At 44.8% G+C, this 26,665-nt stretch overlaps 1 protein-coding gene across 1 annotated transcript in view; it reads right to left on the bottom strand.

Moving 5' to 3' along the window:
- The window catches only part of LOC109918863 (lysine-specific demethylase 7B), a 58,147-nt gene extending 32,527 nt beyond the window's left edge, over positions 1–25,620 (bottom strand). Inside the window, exons 1-9 of the mRNA XM_020518815.2 lie at positions 25,588–25,620; positions 25,108–25,267; positions 21,906–22,023; positions 20,264–20,424; positions 18,971–19,112; positions 15,886–16,072; positions 14,278–14,440; positions 8,907–8,994; positions 3,209–3,315 (exon numbers count right to left, since the gene is read on the bottom strand). Coding sequence (XP_020374404.2) covers positions 3,209–3,315; positions 8,907–8,994; positions 14,278–14,440; positions 15,886–16,072; positions 18,971–19,112; positions 20,264–20,424; positions 21,906–22,023; positions 25,108–25,267; positions 25,588–25,620 — 1,159 coding nt within the window. The remainder of the gene's footprint in view (positions 1–3,208; positions 3,316–8,906; positions 8,995–14,277; positions 14,441–15,885; positions 16,073–18,970; positions 19,113–20,263; positions 20,425–21,905; positions 22,024–25,107; positions 25,268–25,587) is intronic.
- Between the last annotated feature and the right edge of the window lie 1,045 nt (positions 25,621–26,665).

The following is a 26,665-nucleotide window of genomic DNA, read 5'->3' as shown; positions in this document are numbered from 1 at the left end:
CGCCGCCGGGTACACCACTTCCGGGACAGCGATCGCCATCGACACCACTGCTGATGCCACCGCCTCCATTTCCGTGGCCAACACCACAGACACTGAGGACACACCTGCCGACACCGCTGCTGCCGCCGCCTACCCTGCTCCGCCCACTGCCGACACCGACGCAACTCCGCCCACCACTGATGCCGACGTCGCTCCGCCCACCACCTCCACATCCAGCAGCTCCAGAGGAGACAGTAGCACCCAGCCCTGCCGAGTCTTCACCATCCCCCCCAGAGCTCCCCCTTACTGAGGACGAACAGTCAGTCCTCAGTAAAGGGCTCACCTTTGTCCCCCTCCACCCAAACATCAACAAATACCGCTCACGCTTGGATGTTGAACTTCTACTTCTTTAATAGCGAGCCTAACCCTCCCGCTACTGACCCCTTCTCCCGCCTCCAACACACCCCCTCCTCCTGGACACCACCCCAAGGCCTCCTACCCTCCCTCGACCTCTTCATCTCCAACTGCCGTCGTGACATCAATCGCCTCAACCTTTCCACCCCTCTCACCCACTCCAACCTCTCCCCCACAGAACATGCAGCCCTCCGCTCCAATCCCAACTTCACCATAAAACCCACGGACAAGGGAGGAGCAGTTGTAGTATAGCGCACTGACCTCTACATCGCCGAGGCCAGGCGCCAACTCTCCGACACCTCCTCCTACCGCCCCCTTGATCATGACCCCACCCCGACCACCAAACCATCCACAACCTCATCACCTCAGGTGACCTCCCACCTCATCGTTCCCCAACCCCGCACCGCCCGCTTCTATCCCCTTCCCAAAATCCACAAACTTGACTGCCCTGGTCGACCCATTGTCTCTGCCTGCTCCTGCCCCACCAAACTTATCTCCACCTATCTCGACTCCATTTTCTCCCCATTGGTCCAGAAACTCCCTACCTACGTCCGTGACACCACCCACGCCCTCCACCTCCTCCAAAGCTTCCAATTTCCCAATCCCCAACACCTCATCTTTACCATGGACGTCCAGTCCCTATACATCTGCATTCCCCATGCAGATGGCCTAAAGGCCCTCCGCTTCTTCATCTCCCGCAGGCCCAACCAGTCCCCCTCCACTAACACCCTCATCCGCTTAGCCGAACTCGTCCTCACCCTCAACAACTTCTCTTTCAATTCCTCCCACTTCCTACAGACAAAGGGGGAGGCCATGGGTATCCGCATGGGCCCAAGCTTTGCCTGCCTCTTTGCAGGTTACGTGGAACAATCCCTCTTCTGTAGCTACACTGGCCCTAAACCCCACCTCTTCCTCCGTTACATTGATGACCGTATCGGCACCGCCTCATGCTCCCACGAGAAGCTCGAACAGTTCATACACTTCATCAACACCTTCCACCCCAACCTTAAGTTCACCTGGACATCTCTGATACCCCTCTCTCCTTCCTGGACCTCTCTGTTTTCATCTCTGGCAACCACCTGGAAACCGATATCCATTTCAAGCCCACCGACTCCCACAGCTACCCAGAATACACCTCTTCCCACCCACCTTCTTGTAAAAATGCCATCCCCTATTCCCAATTCCTTCGCCTCCGCCGCATCTGCTCCCAGGATGAGGCATTCCACTCCCGTACATCTCAGATGTCCTCGTTTTCCCAAGGACCACAACATCCCCCCCTCCGTGGTCGAGAACGCCCTCGACCGTGTCTCACGCATTTCCCGCAACTCATCCCTCACACCCCCTCCCCACGATAACAACCAAAACAGAATCCCCCTCATCCTCACGTACCACCCCACCAACCTCCGGATCCAACGCATCATCCTCCGACACTGCTGCCATCTGCAATCCGACCCCACCACCAAAGACATTTTTCCCTCCCCACCCATATCTGCTTTCCGGAGGGACCACTCTCTCCGTGACTCCCTTGTCCGCTGCACACTCCCCTCCAGCCCCACCACACCCGGCACTTTCCCCTGCAACCGCAGGAAGTGCTACACCTGCCCCTACACCTCCCCCCTCACCCCCATCCCAGGCCCCAAGAAGACTTTCCACATCAAGCAGATGTTCACCTGTACATCTGCTAATGTGGTATACTGTATCCGCTGTTCCCGTTGTGGCCTCCTCTACATCGGGGAAACCAAGCGGAGGCTTGGGGACCGCTTTGCAGAACACCTACGCTCGATTCGCACTAAACAACTGCACCTTCCAGTGGCGAACCATTTCAACTCCCCCTCCCATTCCTCAGACGACATGTCCATCCTGGGCCTCCTGAAGTGCCACAACGATGCCACCCAAAGGTTGCAGGAACAGCACCTCATATTCCACTTGGGAAACCTGCAGCCCAATGATATCAATGTGGACTTCACAAGCTTCAAAATCTCCCCTCCCCCTACCGCATCCCAAAACCAGCCCAGCTTGTCCCCGCCTCCCTAACCTGTCCTTCCTCCTACCTAAAGCCCCACCCCCATCTCCTACCTACTAACCTCATCCCACCCCCTTGACCTGTCCACCCTCTCCGGACTGACCTATCTCCTCCCTAACTCCCCACCTACACTCACCTTTACTGGCTCCATCCCCACCTCTTCAACCTGTCTGTCTCCTCTCCACCTATCTTCTCCTCTATCCATCTTCTATCCACCTCTCCCTCTCTCCCTATTTATTTCATTACCCACTTCCCCTCCCCCATTTCTGAAGAAGGGTCTAGACCCGAAACGTCAGTCTTCCTGCTCCTCTGATGCTGCTTGGCCTGCTGTGTTCATCCAGCTCTACACATTGTTCACTCAGTCTCTCTGCTCCTTTTAATATGTCACAAGTGTGTAATTATCTCAGTTTTCAACACACAAAAACATATCACCTCACATTTCTCTACCTGAAGCTTGAATTTAGAGATTCTGTACAACCACAACCATTAAATTTAACACTACTCTAATAAATCTTCACCATCCTGCAAATAAAACTAAACAGTTCATTTGGTTTCAAAGGGATGAACTTTATAAATTAAGAAAGGTATTCACATTGTCAACTTCAAGCAGAAGTATCTAGCAGTTGCCAAACACATCCTCTCTAAAATTCACCCCCTTTGTTTTGGAAGTTACGTGACAGCTATGGCAAAGTAAAATTCCTCAGATTCATAACAAGAACAGTTTCCTCCTACCATTTGGTGCATCACAAGAAATAATTAAACTGTGTTTTCCTCTTCATTTACATCCCATACCTTTTAGAGTTTCCCGAAGGCTGTTTGCCACATACCAACAAATTGCCTCAAAATATGGAAACTTGAAAAGTTCTGGAGTCTTTAGTCGCTTCTCCATCTCGTATACCCTGGGAGTGAGAATGACAATGAGAAATGATCCTGACGGGGTTTGTGAGCTTAAAGAAAACAGACATCTAGATCCATTCACACAAAGTAAAATGTGAACCTGAAACAGAAAATGTTGAAAATGCTCAAACGCTTAGCATATCTGACAGCATCTGAGGAGAGAAACAGAATCAATGTTTCAGGGCTGGTTCTGATGAAAGAACAAAAAGACCTGGAACAAAGATCTTCAATCTAAAAACTGAACAAAATGTTAACAAGGCCATTAAAAAAGGCAGACCAAGCACAGGTTTAATTTCTAAAGAATGAAAGTTGAAAGTTACTATACTGAACCTTGGTCAGACCACTCAAGAATATTGCAGTAGTTCTGGCTGCCATATTATAAAAAAAACTAAAGGTACAAAGAAAACTGACAAGGAAGACCCAGAAATGTGTGGCAATACATTTCAAGAAAACAGAAGACTGGGGAAATGACTAAGACAGATTTTTAAAATGATGAAAGGATTTACCGGACATACAGAGAATGTTTCCTCGTGGGGGAAGTGTATAACAAGAGACTGTAAACCAATATAATCACCAAAAAGATCTAATAGTAAATTGCAAACAAACTGCTTTCTGCAAAGAAAGCTGATAAGGTACCACAGACAATGGTTGAAGCAAATAGCGTTGACACATTTAAGGGTAACCTGGATATATTTAGAGCTTCGATAAGTTCCAAATAATTCTGATGGAGTTTGCTCCCTGTGACAAGGTAATAGCTGGGGGTGGGGTTAGAATCAATATGTGGTCCATGCGGCCTTTTGCTTCACCCAAATGATCAGCAGCCAAAGAGCTGGGGGACCACTGATTTCAACTGTTCCCATGAAGCACTGGCCAATTCATGTGGCTCTTACAGTTTTCCTGCCCCCTACCCATCTAACCATCCAACTCCACCAAACCTGTAAATAACCATCTTCCTAGTGCTAACTGCCAGTTTCTGTCATCCTGTTCATTGTCAAGCAATCTACAACGAAGTATGGGCACCATTTGAAACTGCCACAAAGTAATAACATTTGTGTTGTGCTGCTATGGAAAACAAGATTCTCAGCTCTGAGGAAAGGCCATGCAGAGTTGTTCTGGTGCAGCAGGTAGCCATTCAGCCCATCATGTCTGCACTGGCACCCTGAACGAGCATCGTGACTTAGTGCCACACTCTCGCCCTTTCCTTGTAACATGGTATAAGATTTCTAATAATTTTCCAGTGGCCTCCTGAATGCCTTCACTGGACTTTCCTCCAATACACTTTTGGTTATTCTCATTCCAGAACTGAAACACTCACTATGCAAAAGTTATTTTTCTCCATCAAACTTACTTCATCAGCAAATGTCTTCAAATCCAATGACTCCTGGAATGGGCTGTGTGGGGTAAGCATGGCAAAGAGGTAGTGATTAAGCCCCTGTAGGAAATGCAGTCCCAGCGTGGCTAAGCACTTTTGAAAGGCTGTAAATGTTTGACTTTGCTTTATTTCTTTATTTTCTACCTAATACTAAGAATTACTGTAATTCTTAACTTTGTTCTTTCTTTCTACGTTGTTCTCCTGATTCTGTACCTAGGTTCTTGTTTCTAAGACAGTACCCTGTGTGGCAACATTATACACTTTTCACTGTACTCTGTACTTCTGTACTAGAGTACACAGGACAATAAAAAAAATCTAAATGTAAATCCTACCTAAATCTGAAAGCTCTTATTCTTGATCCTTTTGAGGGAACAGTTGCTCCCCAATAAGAACAGAAAATGCTGGAGAAAATCAGCAGGCCCGGCAGCGTCTGTTCCAAGACAAAAACCGTTAATGTTTCAAGTGTGAGATAACTCTTCTCCAGAACACAGTTCTCCATATCTATATGTCCAGCCTTCTCATGATTTTGAAAACTTGAATCAAATTTCCTTTTGGAATGCTCTATTCCAAGGAAAACAGTCCCAACTTCTTTTCTTCATGGCTGATGTTTCTCATCCCTAGAACTATTCTCAAGCCTTTAAAAAAATATAAAATAGGAGCAGTAGTATGCCAATCAGTCCTGCTAGACTGCACAGTCATTCAATAGGATCATGGCTGATCATCCAACTCAGTATCCTATTCCCATTTTCTCCCCATACTCTTTGATTCTTTTAGCCCCAACAGCTGTATCTAACTCTGTTTTGAAAATATTCAATGTTTTGACTTCAACAGCTTTCTGTGGCAGAGAACTTCACAGACTCACTACACTATCGGTGAAAGAATTTCTCTTCATCACAGTCCTAAAGAGCCAACCCTGTATCCTTACTTAGACTGTGACCCTTGGTTTCCAGGTCATTGAGAACATACTTCCTGCATTTACCTTGTTTAATCTTATTAGAATTTTGCAGGTTTCTATGAGATCCCCCAACCCCTTCAATTCTTCTGAACGCCAGTGAAAACAGTCCTAAATGATCCAGTATCTTGTCACACGTCAGTCTTGCCATCCCAAGAATCTGTCTGATAAACCTTCATTGCACTCACTCCATAGCCAGAACATCTTTCCTCAGATAAGGAGACCAAAACTGCACACAATATTCCAGGTGCGGTCTCACCAAAGCCCTGCAAAACTGCAGCAAGACATACCTCCTCCTGGAATCGCATTGTCTCGCTGCAAAGATCAACACACCATTTGTCTTCTTAACCATGGACTGCACCTGCATGCTTATTTCCAGCGATTGGCATACAAGGACACCCAGGTCTTGTTACACCTCTCACTTTCCCAATCTATTGCCATTCAAATAATAATCTGCCTTCCTATTTTTAGCCAAAGTGAATAATGTCACATTTATCCACATTATACTGTTTCTGCTATGCATTTGCCCACTCACTTAACTTGGCCAAATCACACAGAAGCATCTCTGCATGCACCTCACAGCTTGCCCTCCCAACCAGCTTTGTGTTGCACGTAAACTTGGAACATTATATCTAGTTTCCTCATCTAAACCATTAACATAAAATCACTCCAAGCACTGATCCCTGAAGCACACCACTTGCCTGCCACTTGGAAAAAGACTTGTTTATTCCTACTGTTTCCTGTCAGCCAACCAGCTCTCTATCCATGGCAGTATACTACCCCAATCCCATGAACTTTAACTTTACATGCTAATCTCTCACATGGGATCTTACTGAAAGGCTTCTGAAAGTCCAAGAAAGCTACATCCACTGCCTCTCCCTCATGGTCTCATCCAGCTACATCCTCAGAAAATCCCAATACATTTGTTAAGTAATTACCTTTTCGTAAATCCATGCTATTTCTGTCTGATCTTATGACAGTTTTCCAAGTTGTGTGCTACTAAATCTTTGATAATTTTCCCCATTATTGATGTCAGGCTAACCATTCTGTAGTTCCCAATTTAATGCCTACCTCCTTTTTGAAATAGTGCCGTTACACTAGCGATCCTCCAATCCCACAGGAACTGCTCCAGAGTCAATAGAATCTCGAAAGATGACAACTAGTGCATCCATTATTTCAAAGGACACTTTAAGTACTCTGGGACATACATTGTTAGGCCATGGGGATTTATTGTCCTTTAATCCTATCAGTTTCTCCAATGCCATTAATACTGATTTCCTTCAGTTCCTCGCTCTCACTAGTCCTCATGTTCCCAATATTTTTGGAACCTTAATAGTGTCCTTCATTGAGAAGATAAGGAGAGAGGGATTCGGTTAGGATTGTATTCATTGCAGTTTAGATGAAATGGTTGCGGGGGGCGGTGGTTATGAGGATCTTATAGAACCCTATAGAATTCTAGCAGGATCACACATGTTACATTCAGGAAGATTGTTCCTGATTGGTAGGCGAGTCCAGTACCAGGGATCATACTTTAAGAATACAGGATAAACCTTTGAAGAGTGAGAGAAGGAGAAATTTATTCACACAGTGATGTGCCTGTGGAATTCACTGCCACAGAAAACAGTTGAAGCCAAATCATTGGTAAAGAAGGAGACAGATATAGCTCTAATGGCTAAAGGGATCACAGGACAAGGAAGGGTGGAATCTGGGTATCAAGTTGATGATCAGCAATGATTATTTTGACTGCTGGAGCAGGCTGAAGGGGTCAAATGGCCTTCTAAGTTTACCAATCATGTTATAGCTGTGTCTCCTGGTTATTGATCTCTCCAGTAGGGGATTCGGGTCTTCCCTGTCCGTCTAATCCAAGCCCCTCATTATGTTGTAGGCCTTGATTAAATCTTCCTTCAGACTCTTCTGCTCGAAGGAAAATAACTCTGGTCTATCCAATTGGTCCTCATTGTTGTGACTTCCAAGTCCAGGCAACATTCTTGCAAATTTCCTTTGTACTGTCATAGGAAGGAGATAATTACTCTAATGTGATGACCAGAACCGGTCATACAACTCCAGCTTTGGCCTAACCAGTGACTCGTATAGTTCCAATTTTTGTATTCAGTACTTTGCCCAAGTAGGAATTTTGTGGATCAGCCCATTCAAAGGCAGAGCTGCCTTGACCTGCCCTCCTGTCGGATTCTGTTACACAATGGGAAATTATAGGCCTTACATCAGTGGTAGGAAAATGATTAGAGAGAATTTTTAGGGACAGGATTTACTAAGCAGTTTTTTTTTCAGGAAATGACAAAGATGGTTGATGAGGGCAGGGCTGTGGATGTTATCTACATGGACTTTAGTAAATCATTGGACAATGCCACTCATGGTAGGCTGGTTCAGAAAATTAAGTCACATGGTATCCACTGTAAGTTGGCAACTTGGATACAAAATTGGCTTGGTCATAGGAGATGGAATGTAGTTGTGGAGGGGTATTTTTCTGACTGGAGTTCAGTGGCATTCTGCAGGGTTCAATGCTGAGACCTCTCCATTGTTTGTAATATATAAATGATTTAGTTGAAAATATAGGTTGTCTGATTAGCAAGTCTGCAAATGAAAATTGGAGGAGTTGTGCATAATGAGAAAGTTGCAAAATTGGGCAGTGAATGGCAGATGGAGTTTAATTTTGATAAGTGTGATGTGACACATTTTGGGAGGTAATATACAAGAGGAAATACAGTAAATAACAGGACCTTAAGTATCGATAAAACAGAGGGATCTTGGAGTTCAAGACCATAGCTCAGTGAAAGTGGCAATGCAACTGAATAAGGTGATAAAGAAGGCGGCATGCTTGTCTTCATCAGTCGGGGCATTGAATATAAAAGTTGGCAAGTCATGGTGCAGACTTTAGTCAGGTCATATTTGAAGAACTGTGCATAGTTCTGGTTGCCACACTATATGGAGGATGCGGAGGCATTGGAGAGGGTGCAAAAGGAGGTTTATCAGGATGTTGCCTGGATTGGAGCGCATCAGCTATAAAGAGAGTTGGACAAACTTGGATTGTTTTTGCAGGCAATTCAGAAGCTGTGGAGTGCCCTGATAGAAGTGTAGGTATTCAGACAGACACATGAACAGACAGGGAATAGAGGGATATCATGTGCAGGTAGATGGGGATTAGTTTAGAATGGCATCATGGTCAGCACAGGGCCCGTTTATGTGCTGTACTATTCTATGTATGGTCTAATAAGTGGGAACAAGAATGAGCATCGAGGAAAGCCACTAACCTGAGTTGTGTGCCAATGTTGAGGTTGTGCAGGAAGTTTCCACCGAAAGCCATGCAGTCCTTGGAGGTGAGGACAGCATGAATCCAGCCTAGGGAAAGAGGATAAACCCTCATGAAAACTGATGCAATCTGGATAAAAGTACAAGTCAAGGCCTGGGTTAAAATACAACCTGGAAAAGAGGGCAAAGGACAAACCTCGATTGAAGCACAAACAGCAAAGTCTCAAATACAAATAACTGATGGATGATAGTTGAAGGAGTGTTATGGTTGGGATTCCAGCTCAAGGTTGAACAGGATAACATCATTTTACACACACATACAGGATAACATCATTTTAAATGATTCGGTGCAGTCTGAATGACAGATGCATCTGTACATGACAGTATTGATAAGAGTGACCACTACACAGTACTTGTGGAGATAAATCCCATTTTCACATTGAGAATACCCTCCACCGTGTTGTGTGGCACTGAGGAATCTGTAACCTCATGGCCCGGCAAATTCCCCCACTCAACCACTACGATCGAACTGAGAGATCAACCCTGGTTTAATGGAGAATGCAAGAGGGCCTGCCAAGACCAGCACCAGGCATACCTAAAAATGATGTGTCAAGCTGGTTGAAGGTACTAAACAGGACTACTTGTGTGCCAAACAACATAAGCAGCAAGTGACAAAGACAAGTGATCCCAAAACCAACAGATTAGATTGAATCACATCTGGTGTGAACAGTGCTTGTCAATTAAACAACTCACTGGAGGAGGAGGCTCTTCAAGTGTCCCATCCTCAACGATGGAAGAGCCTAACACATCGGTGCAAAAGATAAGACAAAAGTATTTGCAGCAATCTTCAGCCAGAAATGCCGAGCAAATGATCTATCTCAGCCTCCTCCAGTGGTCCCCAGCATCACTGAAGCCTTTCTTCAGCTAATTCGATTCACATGATATCAAGAAACAGTTGGAGGCACTGGAGAGTGCAAAGCTATGGGCCCTGACAACATTCTGGCAATAGCATTGAAGATTTGTGCTCAAGAACTTGCAGCTCCCCTACAATTTCAACACTGGCATCTACCTGGCAAAGTGAAAAATTTCCCACGCATGTCCTGTACATAAAAAGCAGGACAAATCCAACCCGGCCAATTACTGCCCCATCAGTCTATGCTTGATCATCAGTGATGGAAGGTGTCATCGACAGTGCTATCAAGCAGCACCTGCTCAGCAATAACCTGCTCAGTGATGCCCAGTTTGGGTTCTGCCAGGGCCACTCTGCTCCTGATCTCATTACAGCCTTGGTTCAGAGACAGACAAAAGAGCTGAACTCCAGAGGTGAGGTGAGAGTGACAGCTCTTGAAAACAAGGCCACATTTGACTGCATGTGGCATCAAGGGACCATAGCAAAACTGGAATCAATGTCAAGCGGCAAACTCTCCAGTGGTTGGAGTCATACCTGCCACGTAGAAAGATGGTTGTGGTTGTTGGAAGTCAGTTATCTCAGCTCCAGAGCATCTCTGCAGGAGTTCCTCAGGGTAGTGTCCTAGGCCCAACCATCTTCAGCTGCTTCATTAATGATCTTCCTTCCATCACAAGATCAGAAGTGAGGATGTTCACCGATGATTACACAATATTCAATACCATTAGCAATTCCTCAGTACTGCAGCAGTCCATGTCCAAATGGAACAAAATCTGGACAATATCCAGGCATGGGCTGACAAGTGGCAAGTGACATTCATGCCATAAAATTTCAGCAATGGCCATCTCCAGTAAGAGACAATCTAACCACCGCCCCTTGACATTCAATGGTGAATCACACACTATCAATATCTTGGGGGGTTAGCATTGACCAGAAACTCAATTAAACCTGCCACACAAACATGGTAGCTCCAAGTGCAGGTCATGAGGCTAGGAATATTATGGCAAGTAACTCACCTCCTGACTCCCCAAAGCCTGTTCATCATCCACAAAGTACAACTCAGGAGTCTGATGGAATACCCCGCACTCACCTGGATGAGGGCTGCTCCAATAAACACTCAAGACGCCTGATACAATCTAGGACAAAAGCAGCCCGCTTGACTGGCACCACATCCACAAGCATCCACTCCCTCTACCACTGACACTTAGTAGCAGCAGCGTACTATTTACAAGATACACTGCAGAAATTTACCAAAAATCCATAGACAACACCTTCCAAACCCATGTCCACTTCCATCTAGAAGGACAAGGGCAGCAGATACGTGGGAAAACCACCACCTGCAAGTTCCCTTCCATAGCACTCACCATCTTGACTTAGAAATATAATACCCTTTCTTCACTGTCACCGAGTCAAAATTCTGGAATTCTCTTCCCAAGGGCATTGTGAGTTAACCACAGCATGCAGACTGAAGCAGTTCAATACGACAGCTCACCACCATCTCAAGGGCAACTAGGGGGGCAGCAATAAATGCTGGCCAGCCTGCGATGTCAATATTCCACAAGTGAATAAAAGCACATTGGAGCCACTTCCTCCATTTGGAGAGGTTTGTGTTACAGAGAAGGGCCAAGTCGAACACCTTTGATAATTAAACCAAAACACAAGCCCCAATCTTTTATGATGGGAGTGAAGGTTCCCTTCTAATAATTAAATCCAAAACACCCAGAGAAGCTTGTAATCTGTTAAAAGCATGGTTAAAGAAAAGAAAATCCCTGATCTCCACTTTATAAGTAACAAGTAACCATTTATTTATTTAACCCTAATAATGAACAAATTAAAAGAGATACTAACAAACTGAACAATTCCCTCTATGTATTAACTATTCCTTAAATGAACTAAATTCTACTGGAATACTGTTCAAATAAACACAAGTCCCATTTATATAAACCCAATTAATAAGACAACAATAAATTAAAACTTAATCTCTCCAAGTTCACACAGACTGTGTCTTCTGGAACACTCTGCCTTCTCCAGCCTCTGTTGATCTTGCTATCATGGATGCTTTCTCAGTGAAGACTCTTAGCTAAAAATGCCATGGTACCTTTGATTAATTACATGGTGCTTTCTCAGAGAGCTAAAAGGTATTATCTCCTGACAGTTGGCAGTTGGCTCTCCCCTGATCTTTAAAAAAGCTTTTTTATATATCCCCTATGATAAATCAAATTCTTATAATATGATTGGTTTCAGGTTGTCAACACTATCAGTTTTTAAATCCAACTGGCATTGAATTGCTGAGTGTTTGGTTTAAATTAATTGACCAAAATCAATCTTGTTCTCAAAACATCAAAACAAGACTGCTATTTTGCCTGTCACCTGTAAGGCCTTTTGATACATTTGTTTCTAATTTGGGGCTCTCTGCACAATGCTTGCAAACTTCCAAGCACAGACAAAGCACAATCTCTTAAAGAGACCACACAGTGTTTTTCAATTCTTATACAACTTCATAACATTTATGACCCATTTGTCATTACCCAAGTTCAGCCATTCTCGACAGACAGCATAACCACCCTGCCTTCAATAATACACCCATAGCCTCATCTGCCAGCACAGGATACCTGCTGGACATCAGGTTTGGCACTGTTAAGAACTTTTAAAGTCTGGACCCAGAGGCACTAAGTAAACAAAGAGTCCAACTGCTGCCCATGTGATATCAGGTACAAGGAATCAAATCGGGAAACTGCTGATAAAAAGTCTATTTAACATGTTCCACAGTTTCAAAAAATCCCCAAACATGACATACCAACGAAATACTTTAGAAGTGACATCACTGGTATTACATAAACAGACCATTTTCAAACAGCAAGATTCCACAAACAGAAATGAAACAGTCATAAACACTGTCTTTTAAAATCAGCATTAACCAGGACACCAAGTAAACTACACTTCAGTTCCCAAGCTGTCACCCAAGACCTCAGTTTAACATTTCAACTGAAAGATGTGGAAGTTCCAGGAGTAGGGCATGGACTGCCTGAGGGGTGCAAATTTACCACTGAGCCAAGGCTGACACATGGATCAATACAACAACATGCACACACAAAGCTATGCTGGCAGCTGCACAGGTATATGGTCACATAGGCACACGTATGTGCAGACACATGGGGAAATCCTGTTCTGGATTACATTCAGTCTTGCCTCACAGAGCTAGAGGTTGGGTGTTGGCTGTCTGCAGTCAGTATCTAATTTTGTATTGCTCTATATTGGAGGCTGCTTTACTCGCCCCACCTCTTGAATAGCAGACTGCCAACTTGGTCTAACTTGGACAGAGGTATAACTAATGCCATTCAGCCTCTTACTAATTGAAATCCACAATGGCTGATACAGAGCTATTCCCCTCCAATGAAAGTGATGCCCACCCCAGATTTTACTTTTTATAGTCCTAGGTCTGGTCATACAGGAACATTATCACTATGCTCATCAGCCAACAAGATATTGAAGGAAACTAGGAACTTTTAGTCAGTGATGTTGTGCACTTGCACAATAATTAGAACTAAAGGATGACCACAGTAATTAATAATCAGGAGACATGATCACAAATGGACAGTGAAAATCTGAACCACCCTTCCTTTGTACAGCCATACAGGAAGAGAGCTATTCAAAACCTTCAGGTCTGTGATCAATAGATTTTCATTAGGTCAAAGTATCAAGACATAAGAAAAAGCAAATAAGTGAAGTGAGATACAGATCAGTCACGGTCTGACTGAATGGCACTCAAGAGAATGAGTGGAGTCTTTCTCTTCACACATTAAAGTACAGTTATGCATTTTATTATACAGATGTAGTTTGATTTGATTAGGGTTCTCCCCTCTAAGAAGGGAGCTGACTATCTCATGCGGTCTAAACAAATATGCTGTCAAAGCCAAACCCTTCTGGTAACAGTCACTGGATAGTCTGCACAAATGCGAACCTTGCCTTTGTTAGAGGCCAGTGACTCTGGAATGGAAACAGTCCCTTCTCTAACGCTTGATGTTACACACAGTTACTATGTAATAAACAGAAGAACAAAGTGCTCATTATCTTGTGGAAAGTCCATTTCCCTTCAGCTCAGGTGATTACTGAGATGATTATAGTTGGAGGATAAATAAAATTTAGATGCAAAATATCACAGCTGGGTACAAAGTGAAAAATAAACCCCAAAGACAACAGACCGGCAGAGTTCCGAGTTCCTCCTGACATCACAGTTCAAACGAAAAGGAAGAATGAGAGACAGAAAATAGAAAGAGCCCAGTCCTCCTTCCACCTGTGACAATGGAAGCACAAATCCAAGATGAACAAGGAGTGGTGTGATGCATTGTGCACTTCTGCCCAGAGATTATTTTATTCCTGGTTTTGCCCTGGTAATCAGGAAGAACTCTCTGCTCCACTCATGGGGAGGATGAAAAGCTCCTGCTGTCATCAGTCTTTCAGCGTACCTGTGGGAATGAAGAGTGTTTGTCCCTGCTGTAGGACACACTTGTAACATTTGTCCACCTGGTCACCAAAGAACGTCTCACTCTGGTTAACAGAACCACTCCAATTTTCATATAGTGCAAGATTGGCATTGGTTGGCTTTATCAAGTAAAACAGCTTTTCTCCCTGCAAGAAAAACAAGAATTGAGGTGATAAGGATTTAATGTCAACCACCAAGTCTCAAGTCAAAGAGAGAACCAGTCAGACTCCAGATTTTCTGTCAAGATCACTATCCCCTGAGCCCATCTGTGCCACCACCCAAACGTGGTTCTGATGCACAGTTGTTCCCAGTGTCCCAAATCAAATAGCCCTGGCTTATGTTTTAAACTTTTCACAATAGATATCCACCAACCCTTTTAATATGTTCTAGATTTCGAATCAGAGACTTGTGCATGTGGTGGAAGTGGCTAATTTGTATTCTTCCTGCCAGGAAGAATACAATGTCCTAAAGGTTGGCTGTGGGAGGAGATTTTGTGAACCAGGCTGTGAGCAGAAAGTGAGAGCCACATGGGCCCAGGAAACCATGTCAGCTTGTTTTCTAAAGACACTCACTCTTCAGCCAGTCTCCCATGAACCATCTTTGTACCGAGGCAACTGAGCTCAATTAGGGAGCCAAATTCTCATGTTGCAGTGGAGGAAATTTTAACTTTCAAAATTTATCAAAGATATTTAAACAATTATGAACCTTCAGCAAAAGGAATGTGCCAAGAACCAGACAAGGCTCCAGACACAGAAGCTTTCCTTTCTCCACAAGCCTGGAGAGATGTCCAGGCCATCTCAATCTCTCTGAAGCAGGAGATGGAAAACCTGGCTCCTTCACCATCTGGAGAACCTGATTGCTTTATGCTGTAAGGTTCTCTGAAATACGCTAGGAGCATCAAATCAGAACAGACATCATGTCACATAAAAGGAAACTGTCCTGTCTGACTACACTCACTCCCTGCCCTTCAGGGCATTGACTGTCTCTCTCCCTCTCCCTCTACCCCCGGCCAACCCGAAGATGACGACTCTCTCTACCCCTCCTCACCCTCTCAACTCTTCCCACCCTGGAGGTGCTGACTCTCTCATCTTTCTTTACTCTCTCCACCACCCACCCTTGACCCAAAGGTGCTGATTCTCTCTCTCCCCCCTCCCCCACACCTTTGCTCCAACGCTAACCCATACTTCCTCAACGACACTTTCTTTCTCTCCCTCTCCCTCTCTAAATCTCGCTCTCTTTCTCTCCCTGTCCACCTATAGATGTTGACTCTTTAACTCACTCTCCGCACATTCCTTGTCTTCTAACGTTTTGGGACCCTCCTTCACCTTGTCAACACCGCCCACTCTCTCCAGCAAAGGTGTTCACCAACTCTCTCGCCCCTCATGCGAATGGGCTGTGTCTCTCTTGCCCTCCACCAAAGGAGCTGGTGGACTCTCTCTCTCTCTTTCTTTCTTCCCCTGAAGAGGCTGACTCTCTGTGTGTCTTTACATTAAAGTGCGAACCACACAGTGTTAAAGCAAGATGGGGAGTGTGGGGATAAAGGTTTTCTTGATTTCTACCCTAGGTCAAGCTTGCTACTAGAGCTACTTACCCACAGTACATGATACCAGACAGAGGTCCCCCCAAAGTCAATGTGAAAGTCAGTATAACTGTCCTCCATTCCCATCAAGCAGTACTTCTGAACGCACGGTTTGGGAAAAAAGGAATCCTCTGGCCAGTAATTCTCTACCCAGGACAGCTTCTGAACAATATCAGGAACTTTCACCAGCTCCGACATCCTGTACACAAACAAAAACAAAACAGCAGCTTGACACAGGGAGCAGGCATCGAATCAAGGAGCCCACCGCAAGTGACCAGCATCAGTATAACCAATAATCAGTGCCTCACTTCTCAGGATAGAGATTCAACACTGACCAGGATTACCTTTCACACTATATTCTTCATATAAATGACGGGAGAAGTAAAATCATGTACGACCCACCGAAAAGGTGAGTAGCAGAGGACTGGGACTCCAGCTGGAGAGTTTGAAAACCACCTCCACCCATCAAATCAGAGCCTTCTTGAGGCAGGTCAAGGGGAGGTAAGTCAATCCCGGTGCAGGACAAGAGCAGTCGATGAAACATTCCCGAGAGCGGAGGTGCAGCTGAGCCAGCTTCAGGAAGAGGTCAAGGGCCTTCACAGGTCAGAGACATGGAGAAGGACTTCCTTCCCATGCACACTCTGGAATACCCCACCCTATCGCCCGGCCCCAACCTCTCTCATCCTGAACTAGACACCTCCCCAACCGCCAGAAAGACCCCCGGGATCAATGATCACACCAGACCCCACCTCATTTCCACACAGGGAAAGTGTGCACAGCCAAAGGACACACTGCGGACTTAAAAAGTCACAGCCTCCAGCAAATCCAGATAAAATATCCCATCTGGATGAGCACCTAACTATGAGACAGCGAGGGCGAGAGGGAGATGGTGACAGCGACACTGGGATGACGAGGGGCATGACTGAGAAGGTGAGGGCAAGAGAGCAAAGGCGGCACCAGGACAATGAGGGGGCGTGGATGCAGGGACAGGCAGGAGCGAAACCGCGAGGGCAACTGAGGGCGAGGGTGAGGCGGTGAGAGGGCGAGACCAAGACAGACAGCGAAGGGGAAAGGGCAAGAGGCAGAGGGTGAGACCAAAGGGCGGGGGGGGGGGGGGGGCAAGACTGCAAGAGCAAGTGCGATGGAGACAACAGGAGCCACACTAATGGCGGGAACAATAGAAACAGTGGCTCTCCCCTCAACCTCTCTCCAGCGCCCTCTTGCTCACGCACCCCCTTGTTCTCTCTCCCCACCTCTCCTGTTCGACCAACTTCTCTCTCTCTCTCTCAACCCTCTCCCTCTCTCTCGCTCAAAACTTCTCCCTCTCAGGCGCCCATATGCCCCTCACTCTCTCCCCCTCTCATACATGCCCCCTCACACTTACCCCCTCATGCTCTTTCCATCTTACACGTGCACCTTCACACTCTCTCTCCACCCTCTCATGTGCCCCCTTACTCTCCTTCTCTCATGCATGTCCTCCAACATGCGCGCAGCCCCTCACGTTCTCTCTCCCCTCTCTCCCTCACGAGCTCTCTCTCTCCACGCTTTCCCTCACACATGCACCCTCTTTCTCTCTCTCTCCCTCACTCACACTCTCGCGCCCACTTGCATGCACCCCCTTACTCTTTTCCTCTCACATACACGTCCCCCTCTCACTCATGTGCCCCCTCACTTTCTCTTCACACTCCCGTTCACAGGTGCGCGCTGTCTCTCTCTCTCCCTCCCACACATGCACACCCCCTCATTCTCTCTCTCTCGCCCCCTTTCACATGCCCCGTCACTCTCTCCCTCTTCCCCACTTTACCACTTGTGCATGTGGGCGCACCCCCTCACTCCCACACTCCCCTGGCGTGTACCCTCTCACATTCTCTCCCCTCTCTCGTGCGTACGCGCCACCACACTCTCCTTCTCGCTGTCCCACTCATTGCATGGGCACCACATAGCTCTCTCTCAACTCTCACCCCAGCTCACCTTCTCCCATTCGCCCTCGCTAGTGGTGCACTCGCACTCTGTCTCACCCATGCTCCCTCCACGCCGCGCACATGGCATCTCTCCTTCTTGCCCTCCCTTCCCCTCTCCCACCCGCTCGCCCTCGTCCCCCTCCCGCAGTCACTCCCTACCGCCCTCCTGCTCTTGCTTGCTCCCTCCCTCAACCTCTCGCCCACACATTCCTCTAACCTGCCCGCACTCCTTCCTGCCCATACCTGCCAGTGCTCACTCCCTCCCGCCCACCATCTCCCCACCTCGCGCTCTCTCTCCCCCATTCCCCACCTCCCGCCCCTCGCCCTCCCCACCTCCACCTCCACCTCCCTCCTGCACGCTCAGTCCACTCTCCCCACCGCCCATCACTCGGCCCCATCCCCTCGCACACGCCCCTTCTCTGGCTTATCCTCTCCCCCCACCCCACTGCTCGCCCTCCCCCACTGGAGAAATTGACAGGGATGGTGGTAACTGCGTTCTGAATGTCACAAGTATATTTGTGAAAACAGACACGGTTTTTGGTGGTAAATGACAGATTACGTATAATGGTTGGTGATCTGGTAGGCTCAGTGGTTAGCACTGATGCCTCACAACACCAAAGACCCAGGTTTGATTCCACCCTCATTCTCCCAGCGTCTGCATGGCTTTCCTCCAGGTGCTCCGGTTTCCTCCAGAAGATGTGCATGTTAGGTGGACTGGCCATGGGAAATTGCCCATAGCATCCAGGGACGGACAGGCTAAATGAATACCCATGGGAAATGCACACTCACAGGGATAGAGTAGGGGGTTGGGGGTCTGGGTGGGATGGACTTCAGACAGTCAGTGTGGGCTTGAAGTGCCGAATGGCCTGCTTCCACACTGTTGGGATTCTATGATTCTATGATCTCAGTGCTGTGTGCAGGATCTTATTGTCTGAAAACTGCCTCAATTTCATAAGTGTTTCACTGGCCTTGAGCACTTTAGGATGGCTCAAGAATGTCGAATGTACTTTGTAAAGACCCAGGTGTATTGGCACAGTATTGGCACAGAAAACAAACAGTCAAAGCTACTTTGTATTGCAAATGCCAACACTGTACACACAGCTACATTTCCAAATATCCAGCCACAAGCAACTTACTTTGTATCAGAAAATTCCAAGCTAATGACATTTAATACTTTGGTTCGATGGAGAGCAGTGTAATATTCTACAAACTCCTGCAGTTTCATCTTACAATCAGCTTGCCGAGCCACATCGATCACATCGATCACCTTCTCACCACCTTGAGAGATTAAAAATTCATATTCAGATATATCTGGAAGCCACGTTATTTAGACAAGGATAACCCTTCACCCGACTACAGCTGTGAAACAGCTCAAATAACAGCCTATGTTGTAGATGTAGTACAGCAAAATATTCATGGGTTTGAGGAGACGAATTAGGAGGAAGTGATTAAATACCGACCAGTGAATTGGGAAAGTGGCTGAACACATGGCCCTGAGAATTGGGGTAGACAACTGATGGGAGTTAGAAGCTGACAGACAGTAGAGTGGTCTTAGATAATCGCAAAATTCAGACGAGTGCTAGCTGGTTGATGGAGCTGCACTTTTGTGGAGGGTAGAATGGGCTGAATATGCAGTTTGTGTAGCAGGCAACTGAGAAGAACTTGATACAACAAGCTTAGACAATACTACAGAGACTGAAATATGATCAACAATAATTAGGACAGGTTGAAAATTAATCTCAAAAACAGGACACAAAAGGTTAAAGAGGGCAGAGGAACAGAAGGACCTAGGGGTGTCCGTACACAACTGTTTTTAAAGGTTGGAGCACAAATTGAGAAGAATGTTGAGTAATGTATTCAAATCTGGAAACCACAAAAAAAAAATGAAAAAGGTCTTGGAAAGGGTGCCGAGTACGTGTACTGTAATGGTACTAGAGACGCAGGACTTCAGTTAGATGGATGCCAAGAGAAACGGGGTAATTCTCCCTGGAGAAGACAATAGTTAAGGGGAAATTTAATAGAAGTATTTGAAATAATGAAGGAATACAAGAGTGTAAATAGAGATGAAGTTGGTTCCAGAGGCAGAAGGTTTAGAACCTGAGGACTCAGATTTAAGGTGATTGGCAAAAGAACCAGAGGAGAAATGAAATTTTGTTTCATTACCCAGTGAGCTATCACAATCTGGAACGAAAAAGGAAGCAGTTTCAGTAAAAGCTTCCAAATGAGAATTAGACAAGTACTCAAAGGGGAAAAACTTTGCATTGGCTGGCCTCCACTGCACTAGATGCAACATTCTGAGATGTTCCATCTATTCCTCATCCCCACCTTCCAATATCCAGGACAGGGGAGCTACACTGCAAACATGCAGCACTGGCAAACTTTGCTTGTGGCTGTATTGTGTGTTAACACTGGGTGGAGTCATCACTTACCCACATATTCTTGCACATCCCTGACAGAAAAGGTGCTTGATGGGAGAACAATTCCAAGTCCATCTATTTTAGACACCATGATGGGAAATTCAAACCCGTGCTTTTCCAGGTATTTGTGTGTCAGCTGGGTACCGTGCAGCTTGATGAGAATTTCACTGGCACTTTGGGAACAAACAGATGAGAATTATGCAGCTCACTGACACCAGTAGATAAACATGCTGTAATAACCATGGGACAACAGAAAACGCCAATTGTAGTTACAAACTTCACAAGCAATCACTTAGATCACTGCCACACCTTTATCAACCTCACCTTCCTCAGTTTGGCTGCTGAAGCCCTCATCAATGCCTTTGTCATTTGCAAACAATTATTTTAAAAACTTATCTGCTGACTGACTCATCCTTCACTTGACAACTTTCCCCCTCTTACAAACCTACTGAACCCCAAACAATTTTCAAACTTCTCCCTTTCACTCCCCAAAAAAAAGAAACAAAAATGAGACTCAGCCACTCCTACAAAGGGAAAATACTGCAAATGCTGGAAATCTGAAGTGAGTCACATTGGGCTCAAAACACTAACTCTGTTTCGGTCGGCAGAGATGCTGTCAGATCTGAGTTTTTCCAGCACTTTTAGTGCTTGTTTCAATCACTCCTACATTCTGCACACCATTCCTTTCCTCTGACCCTTTCTGTCCTAAAGGGTTTCCGAACATTAAAACTACACTTTAAAAGTCAATGCTTGGTAGTAAAGAACTTAGACATTGTTAAAAGGAAACCAGAAGTTGAAGCTTTTGTCTTGCGCTTAGAGTGTACTTTATAAATATTTCCTATGAAGGGTTTTGTGAAATCTAATGGTTGTCAAAAGTGGTGTTTAAAAGAAAATCTTCCTCTATCTTCCTTTCACAACACCTATTCACTGACACGTGCAACATACCACTGAGGCAAGCATAAACTTGGGTAACGTTGATCATCGACAATGCCAGTGCAGAACTGTAGCCAAGGAAAAGTTCAAAATCCCTTTTAAACACAAGGATGCCTTTTGATTGTCAAAATCTTGTTCCCTGGTCTATCAGTTCCTCCAATAAGAGGCTTGGCTTCGAACCCAAGACCACTTGGATCACCCTTGCAGTTACTAGGAATGAAAAACGAGTCAGCGAATCTGATAATTATTCTTTACATTTTTTTTTGTTCAGAGATGTGGGCGATGCCAGCTCAGCAAGAATCTATTGCTCAACTCTAATTTCCCAGAGGGCAGTCAAGAGTCAACCACACTGCTGTGGGTCTGGATTCACATCTCAACCAGACCAGATAAGGATGGCAGATTTCCTTCCTTAAGAGAGGATTTGTGAACCAGGTGAGTTTTTACAACAATTGACGGTGGTTACATGGTTGCATTAGACCAGCTTTCTATATCTCAGTTCTCTTTTATTGAACGCAAATTTCATCAGTTGCTGTGATGGGATTTGAACCCACGATCACAGAATATTAGTCTGGTCCACTGGATTGCTAGTCAAGCGAGAGTAACACTTCACCACCACAAGGGTAGAGGAGTGGGAGGGGGATGGGGAAATAGAATGATGTTGGAAATAGGGGATAGACTGAGGGGATTGGAACAACACCAAACAACAAATGGTTGCCTATACCTTGAAAAATGCCGTGCTCGGAGCTCCCTGATGAAAACTGGCGTTCCTGCCTGTATCTTTTTAACAGGATCTGCAGTCTCGGTGTAGTCATGTCGGTGCCAGTTGTTCCGTCTCTTCACTGTGATACAAAAACAAAGCACAAAACAGTGGATGAAATTGGCTCAAAATGTCCACAGGAAATCATTTTGGGTCAGCGGCAAGATTCATATCAGCCAAGTTGAAATCAAGCCAAACTAGAGAAACCCAGAACTTACTCAGGCATCCCAGAACAGGTACCAATTCGCCATTGGAAATATTCAACAAATACTCAATCTAGAACTAAGCATATACTCAACAAGAGTCGAGTCTAGCCAGTTTAGTTCCTTCAAGCATTTGCGTTCATAATGATGTTCAAGAACTGTACAATGGACACGCTCAGAGACAGCTGCAACTCAAGAATTACCCTGTGCTTTGAATACAGGGCAAAATTAACATTGATATTCGTCTATTTATCTCTAATGAACAGTAACCTGCTGAACAGTCTAATTAATAATCAGATTCAAAAACTGTAATGTCTGTGATAATTCAGATCAACGGAATCAAATCCATTGAGGAATTACAGCTATTGAGTCCAAATTTAAAAAAAAAAAAAGAGCAGGATGATTAAAAAAGAAGAATCCCATGGTACCTGAATAATGTAGTATGTATCTGCCCGATTGCTTAGATAAACCCATCCCCAAAATGCAGCAGGTTCCCCACCATCCAGTCAGGATGGCTGGGCTTTGCCCCATCAGCAGAGCGTGGAAACTATAATTTGTCTTTATACAGCCAACTATTAACTTCTGGTAATCTGCATTCGTCAACAACACCTAATGTGCCAACCTCCAACACCGTCCAGTGAGGATCCACCTACATTTCTCAGGTTTTTAAACTTGCCAATAGTTGCTCAATCTTCCATAACTGTTTACATTTCATTGTTCAATACAAACTTCAGCCTGCAATTTCCCCTTACAAATCAACTCCCCTTCCCAGTGAAAAAAAAATCCTTAAATTATAAGATTTAATGCGCAATAATTAGTGTCAATCATCCCTGGAGATATTTTAGTATATTCATTTACAACATGGTCACAGGAGATGTTAAATGTCGAGCTTCACTGTCACAAAAATAGAAATTGCTGGAAAAACTCAACAGGTCTAGCAGCATTGTAGACAGAAATCAGAGATACCATTTCGAGTTCAGTGACACTTCTTCAGAATGTTCTGAAGGAGGGTCACTGGACCCAGAATCTTAACTCTTATTTCTCTCCCCAGATGCTACCAGCTGAGTTTTTTTCCAGCCATTTCTATTTTTGTTTCTTACTTCCAGCATTTGCAGTTCTTTCAGTTTTTCTGAAGCTCCACCATAAGCATAGCAGTTAGTTACATCATTTGGCATCAGTCAATTCTGTTATCCAAGCAAAATATGTTTTCTCAAATCTCAAAAACAACATCTAAGCAAACCCCTCCTTTTTAATTAGTCACACATCACCTCAAATAGTCATGAGTCACAAAATGATCCCTACAGGATACTTGAAAGGAACTGTGCAGAATGAGAAACATTCTCATTTGTGCCATCTATATGAAAGATTAGAAATGCACCTCATCTGAATTATTCATTCTCCATTGAAGCTGAAATGGTTGAAGTAGCAATACAGGGAGAAGTTGTTTCCAACCAATACAAAGCAAGATCAAAATGTGTTTCTGGAACAGCTACTTTTACCACAGTGAGCTGCAGAATTAGCAGCATACAGAACTTCTAGCTGCTACACCTCTTCAGCACTGGAGCCATGGACAACTAGTCATCACTCTGGCCCTAAACAAATGTTGTGGGGTAGGAGGGAAGGAGAATTTGGGATGCATTTACCTGTGACTTCTGTCACTGATCCCACCCAGGGATCAGGGCATCAATACACATCCTATATTTTTAACACTACTATTGGGTGTCACTGAGAAGACCTTCCTTATGCCAATGATTCCAAAGGTTCCAAGGTTCGGGAGTGCGCGAGTGCATGCGGTGGAGAAACGAGAGCATGGATCTTTCTCCCCAACAAAATCTTTCAGCAACAGCCGTCTTCAATGTGCCTCATATTACCAGCTGCTTGACCAAACATTAAGGGCTTTCACACATTTGGTGACTTGGTGCCAAACCACCTCTTCCACTCTACAAAGGACCATCATGCCTTTCAAATGGCTACATAAGCTTCCTCTTTCAAATATGATCCAGTAACATTGCCACTGTCCAGAAATCAAGGTGCCCCACAGCTCTCTTGACTGAACACCAACATTAGTGTGAATCTACATATTTTGGTTCTTTTCAGTGCAAAGTCTCTTTCAGCTGCCAAGCTTCAAGAAACTTTCAGTCTTCCATGTCTTGCCAGTGAACTATGATTACCAAATGTTATTTTGGTCCGTAGCTCGTCTACAAGACCCCCCCAAAATTGGTTGTGGCTCAACACTCAAACCTGCAATTTTGACAAATCCCATTGTAAGCTGCTGGCTTGTTTAGGGTGCCAGTGCCTAAGAAAGATTGGAAAAATCTATTCGGCAAAAACTTTCTAAAACTAGAAAATGTCATGGTGGCTCAGTGGTTAGCACTGCTGCCTCACAGCACCATGAACCCAGGTTCAATTCCACCCATGGGTGACTGCGCAGACTCCACACAGACATTCTCCCAGTGTCTGTGAGAGTTTCCTCCGGTGGCTCCGGTTTCCTCCCACATTTCAAAGATGTTATGGCTAGGTGGATTGGCCATGCTAAATTGCCCTTGGTGTTCAGGGATCTGTAGATTAAAGGGATGGGTCTGGGTGGGAAGCTCTGAGGGTCGGTATGGACTTGTTGGGCCAAAGGCCTGTTTCCACACTGTAGGAATTCTATGACTTATGATCAGAAATTCTAGGAGTGGGTTTGAAAGAATGAAAGCTAACATTCTGTAATCTAAAAGTTTCCAAAGACTTTTACTTCATCTGAGGAGCCACAAGTCTCAAAACATTAACTCTGCTTTCTCTTCATAGATGTTACCAGACTTGCTGAGTTTCTCCAACAATTTCAACTTTGCTTGCCTCAAAATAATTTAGCAAACACTGGCATCTGTTGAGAGAGACAAAGAGTTAATGTTCCCAGTCCAGTAGGAGATTCCCTAGAAAGTAGGATGTTTTCTTGCAAATGTTTCCAGATTTATACTTACTCAGGGAGGCTCCATGTAATATGGCACAGTTTGGACAATGGTACAAGTCAATGTCGACAGCTTGATGCTCCTCCACTTTCACACAGCTGAAAAACAGAACAAAATAAAATCTACACACACACACCTTACAAGGGGCACAAGGGTAAAGGGTGGGTGGATGCTAAACTTTGGCACAATTCTATATCAGGGTCAGGAAGAGCTGCACCCATATCAAGCTCCCTTTCAGTGAATAAAACCAACAATCAATCCTAACTTTTGCTTTGGAAGGCCACCAATTTCACCAATGAAATGCTTCCACCCCAGTGTTCTGCTCCTGTCATCAATTGGTAGCTATGACTCTGGGCTTCATTCCCATTAGTTGTCAGCTAGGTATTGCTAGGACTGTGAAGATGGTTCAGGTCCCCCTCAGCTGCACAGGGGAAAAAAAAAAAATCAGAAACAATCCCCACTTAGTGCTGCTGCTGGCACATTGAGAAATACAATAGTCTTATTCAGCTCACATTTTGCAGACATCTTGACCACACTACATGTGGTTCTGTTTTGGATAGTAATTATCAACAAATATAAAAACAAAGATTTAAATTTTTTTGTTGCACTGTTCGTCACACGTCATCCCCTCATCACCCAAAGCTGTAACAGCATTTTCAATTCACATGATAGTGCAGAAAGCTACAGGATTTGGACACAGTATTATAACCAGCAAGTATTATAGGATTTGGACACAGTAATATAAACAACCCAGTATTAGAGGATTAGGACACAATAATACAAACAGCCTGTTATTACAGGATTTTAAAACAGTGCTGCAACTAACCATATATGACACAATGTGGACACAGTACTATGACCGACTAGGTATTACAGGTTTGACAGTAAACCTCAAGGCTCTGTAGATTGAACTGCAAAGATTTGGACATTGAAGAATGAATATCACAATCCCACCCATCACTCTCAATTTCAGAGAGGTGACAGAGGCAGACCAGGAAATTACAGAGCCATGAATTTAACTACAGTTTGTCAGGAAGCCAAGAGAGTCCATATGGTATGATTGAAAACATTCAGCTAACCACAAAGAGCCAGCAAGAAACCACAAAGGGTATATGGTGCAGTTTACTATGAATTTCAGATGTTTTCTCTCAATGAAGTCCCACATAAGAGATTAGTACGTAAACTGAAAGCACATGGGATTTGGGGTAGTGTACTGGTCGAGAATGGCTGGCAGACAGGAAACAAGGAGTAGGAATAATGGGTCTTTTCCATAAATGGCAGCCAGTGATTAGTGGGATATATTATGTACGACTTGATTTATTAATGTCTCATGATACAGTGAAAAGCATTGTTATGCATTCTGTATATATTTATATATTACATATTAATGAGTTAGAAAACAGCACTAATTTACATCTCAAAGTTTGCAAATGACAAAATGGATAGAGAAGATATAGAGATGCTTCAGTGTGATTTGGACAAGTTCAGTAAGTGGGCAACTGCATGGCAAATGAAGAACAATGTGGATAACTGAAAGGTTATCCACTGTGGCAGCAAAAACAGTGAGAGA

This window comes from Rhincodon typus, chromosome 18 (genome assembly GCF_021869965.1).
Source record: "Rhincodon typus isolate 14 chromosome 18, sRhiTyp1.1, whole genome shotgun sequence".
Lineage (NCBI taxonomy): Eukaryota > Metazoa > Chordata > Chondrichthyes > Orectolobiformes > Rhincodontidae > Rhincodon > Rhincodon typus.
This window is presented reverse-complemented; position numbering and strand designations above follow the sequence as displayed.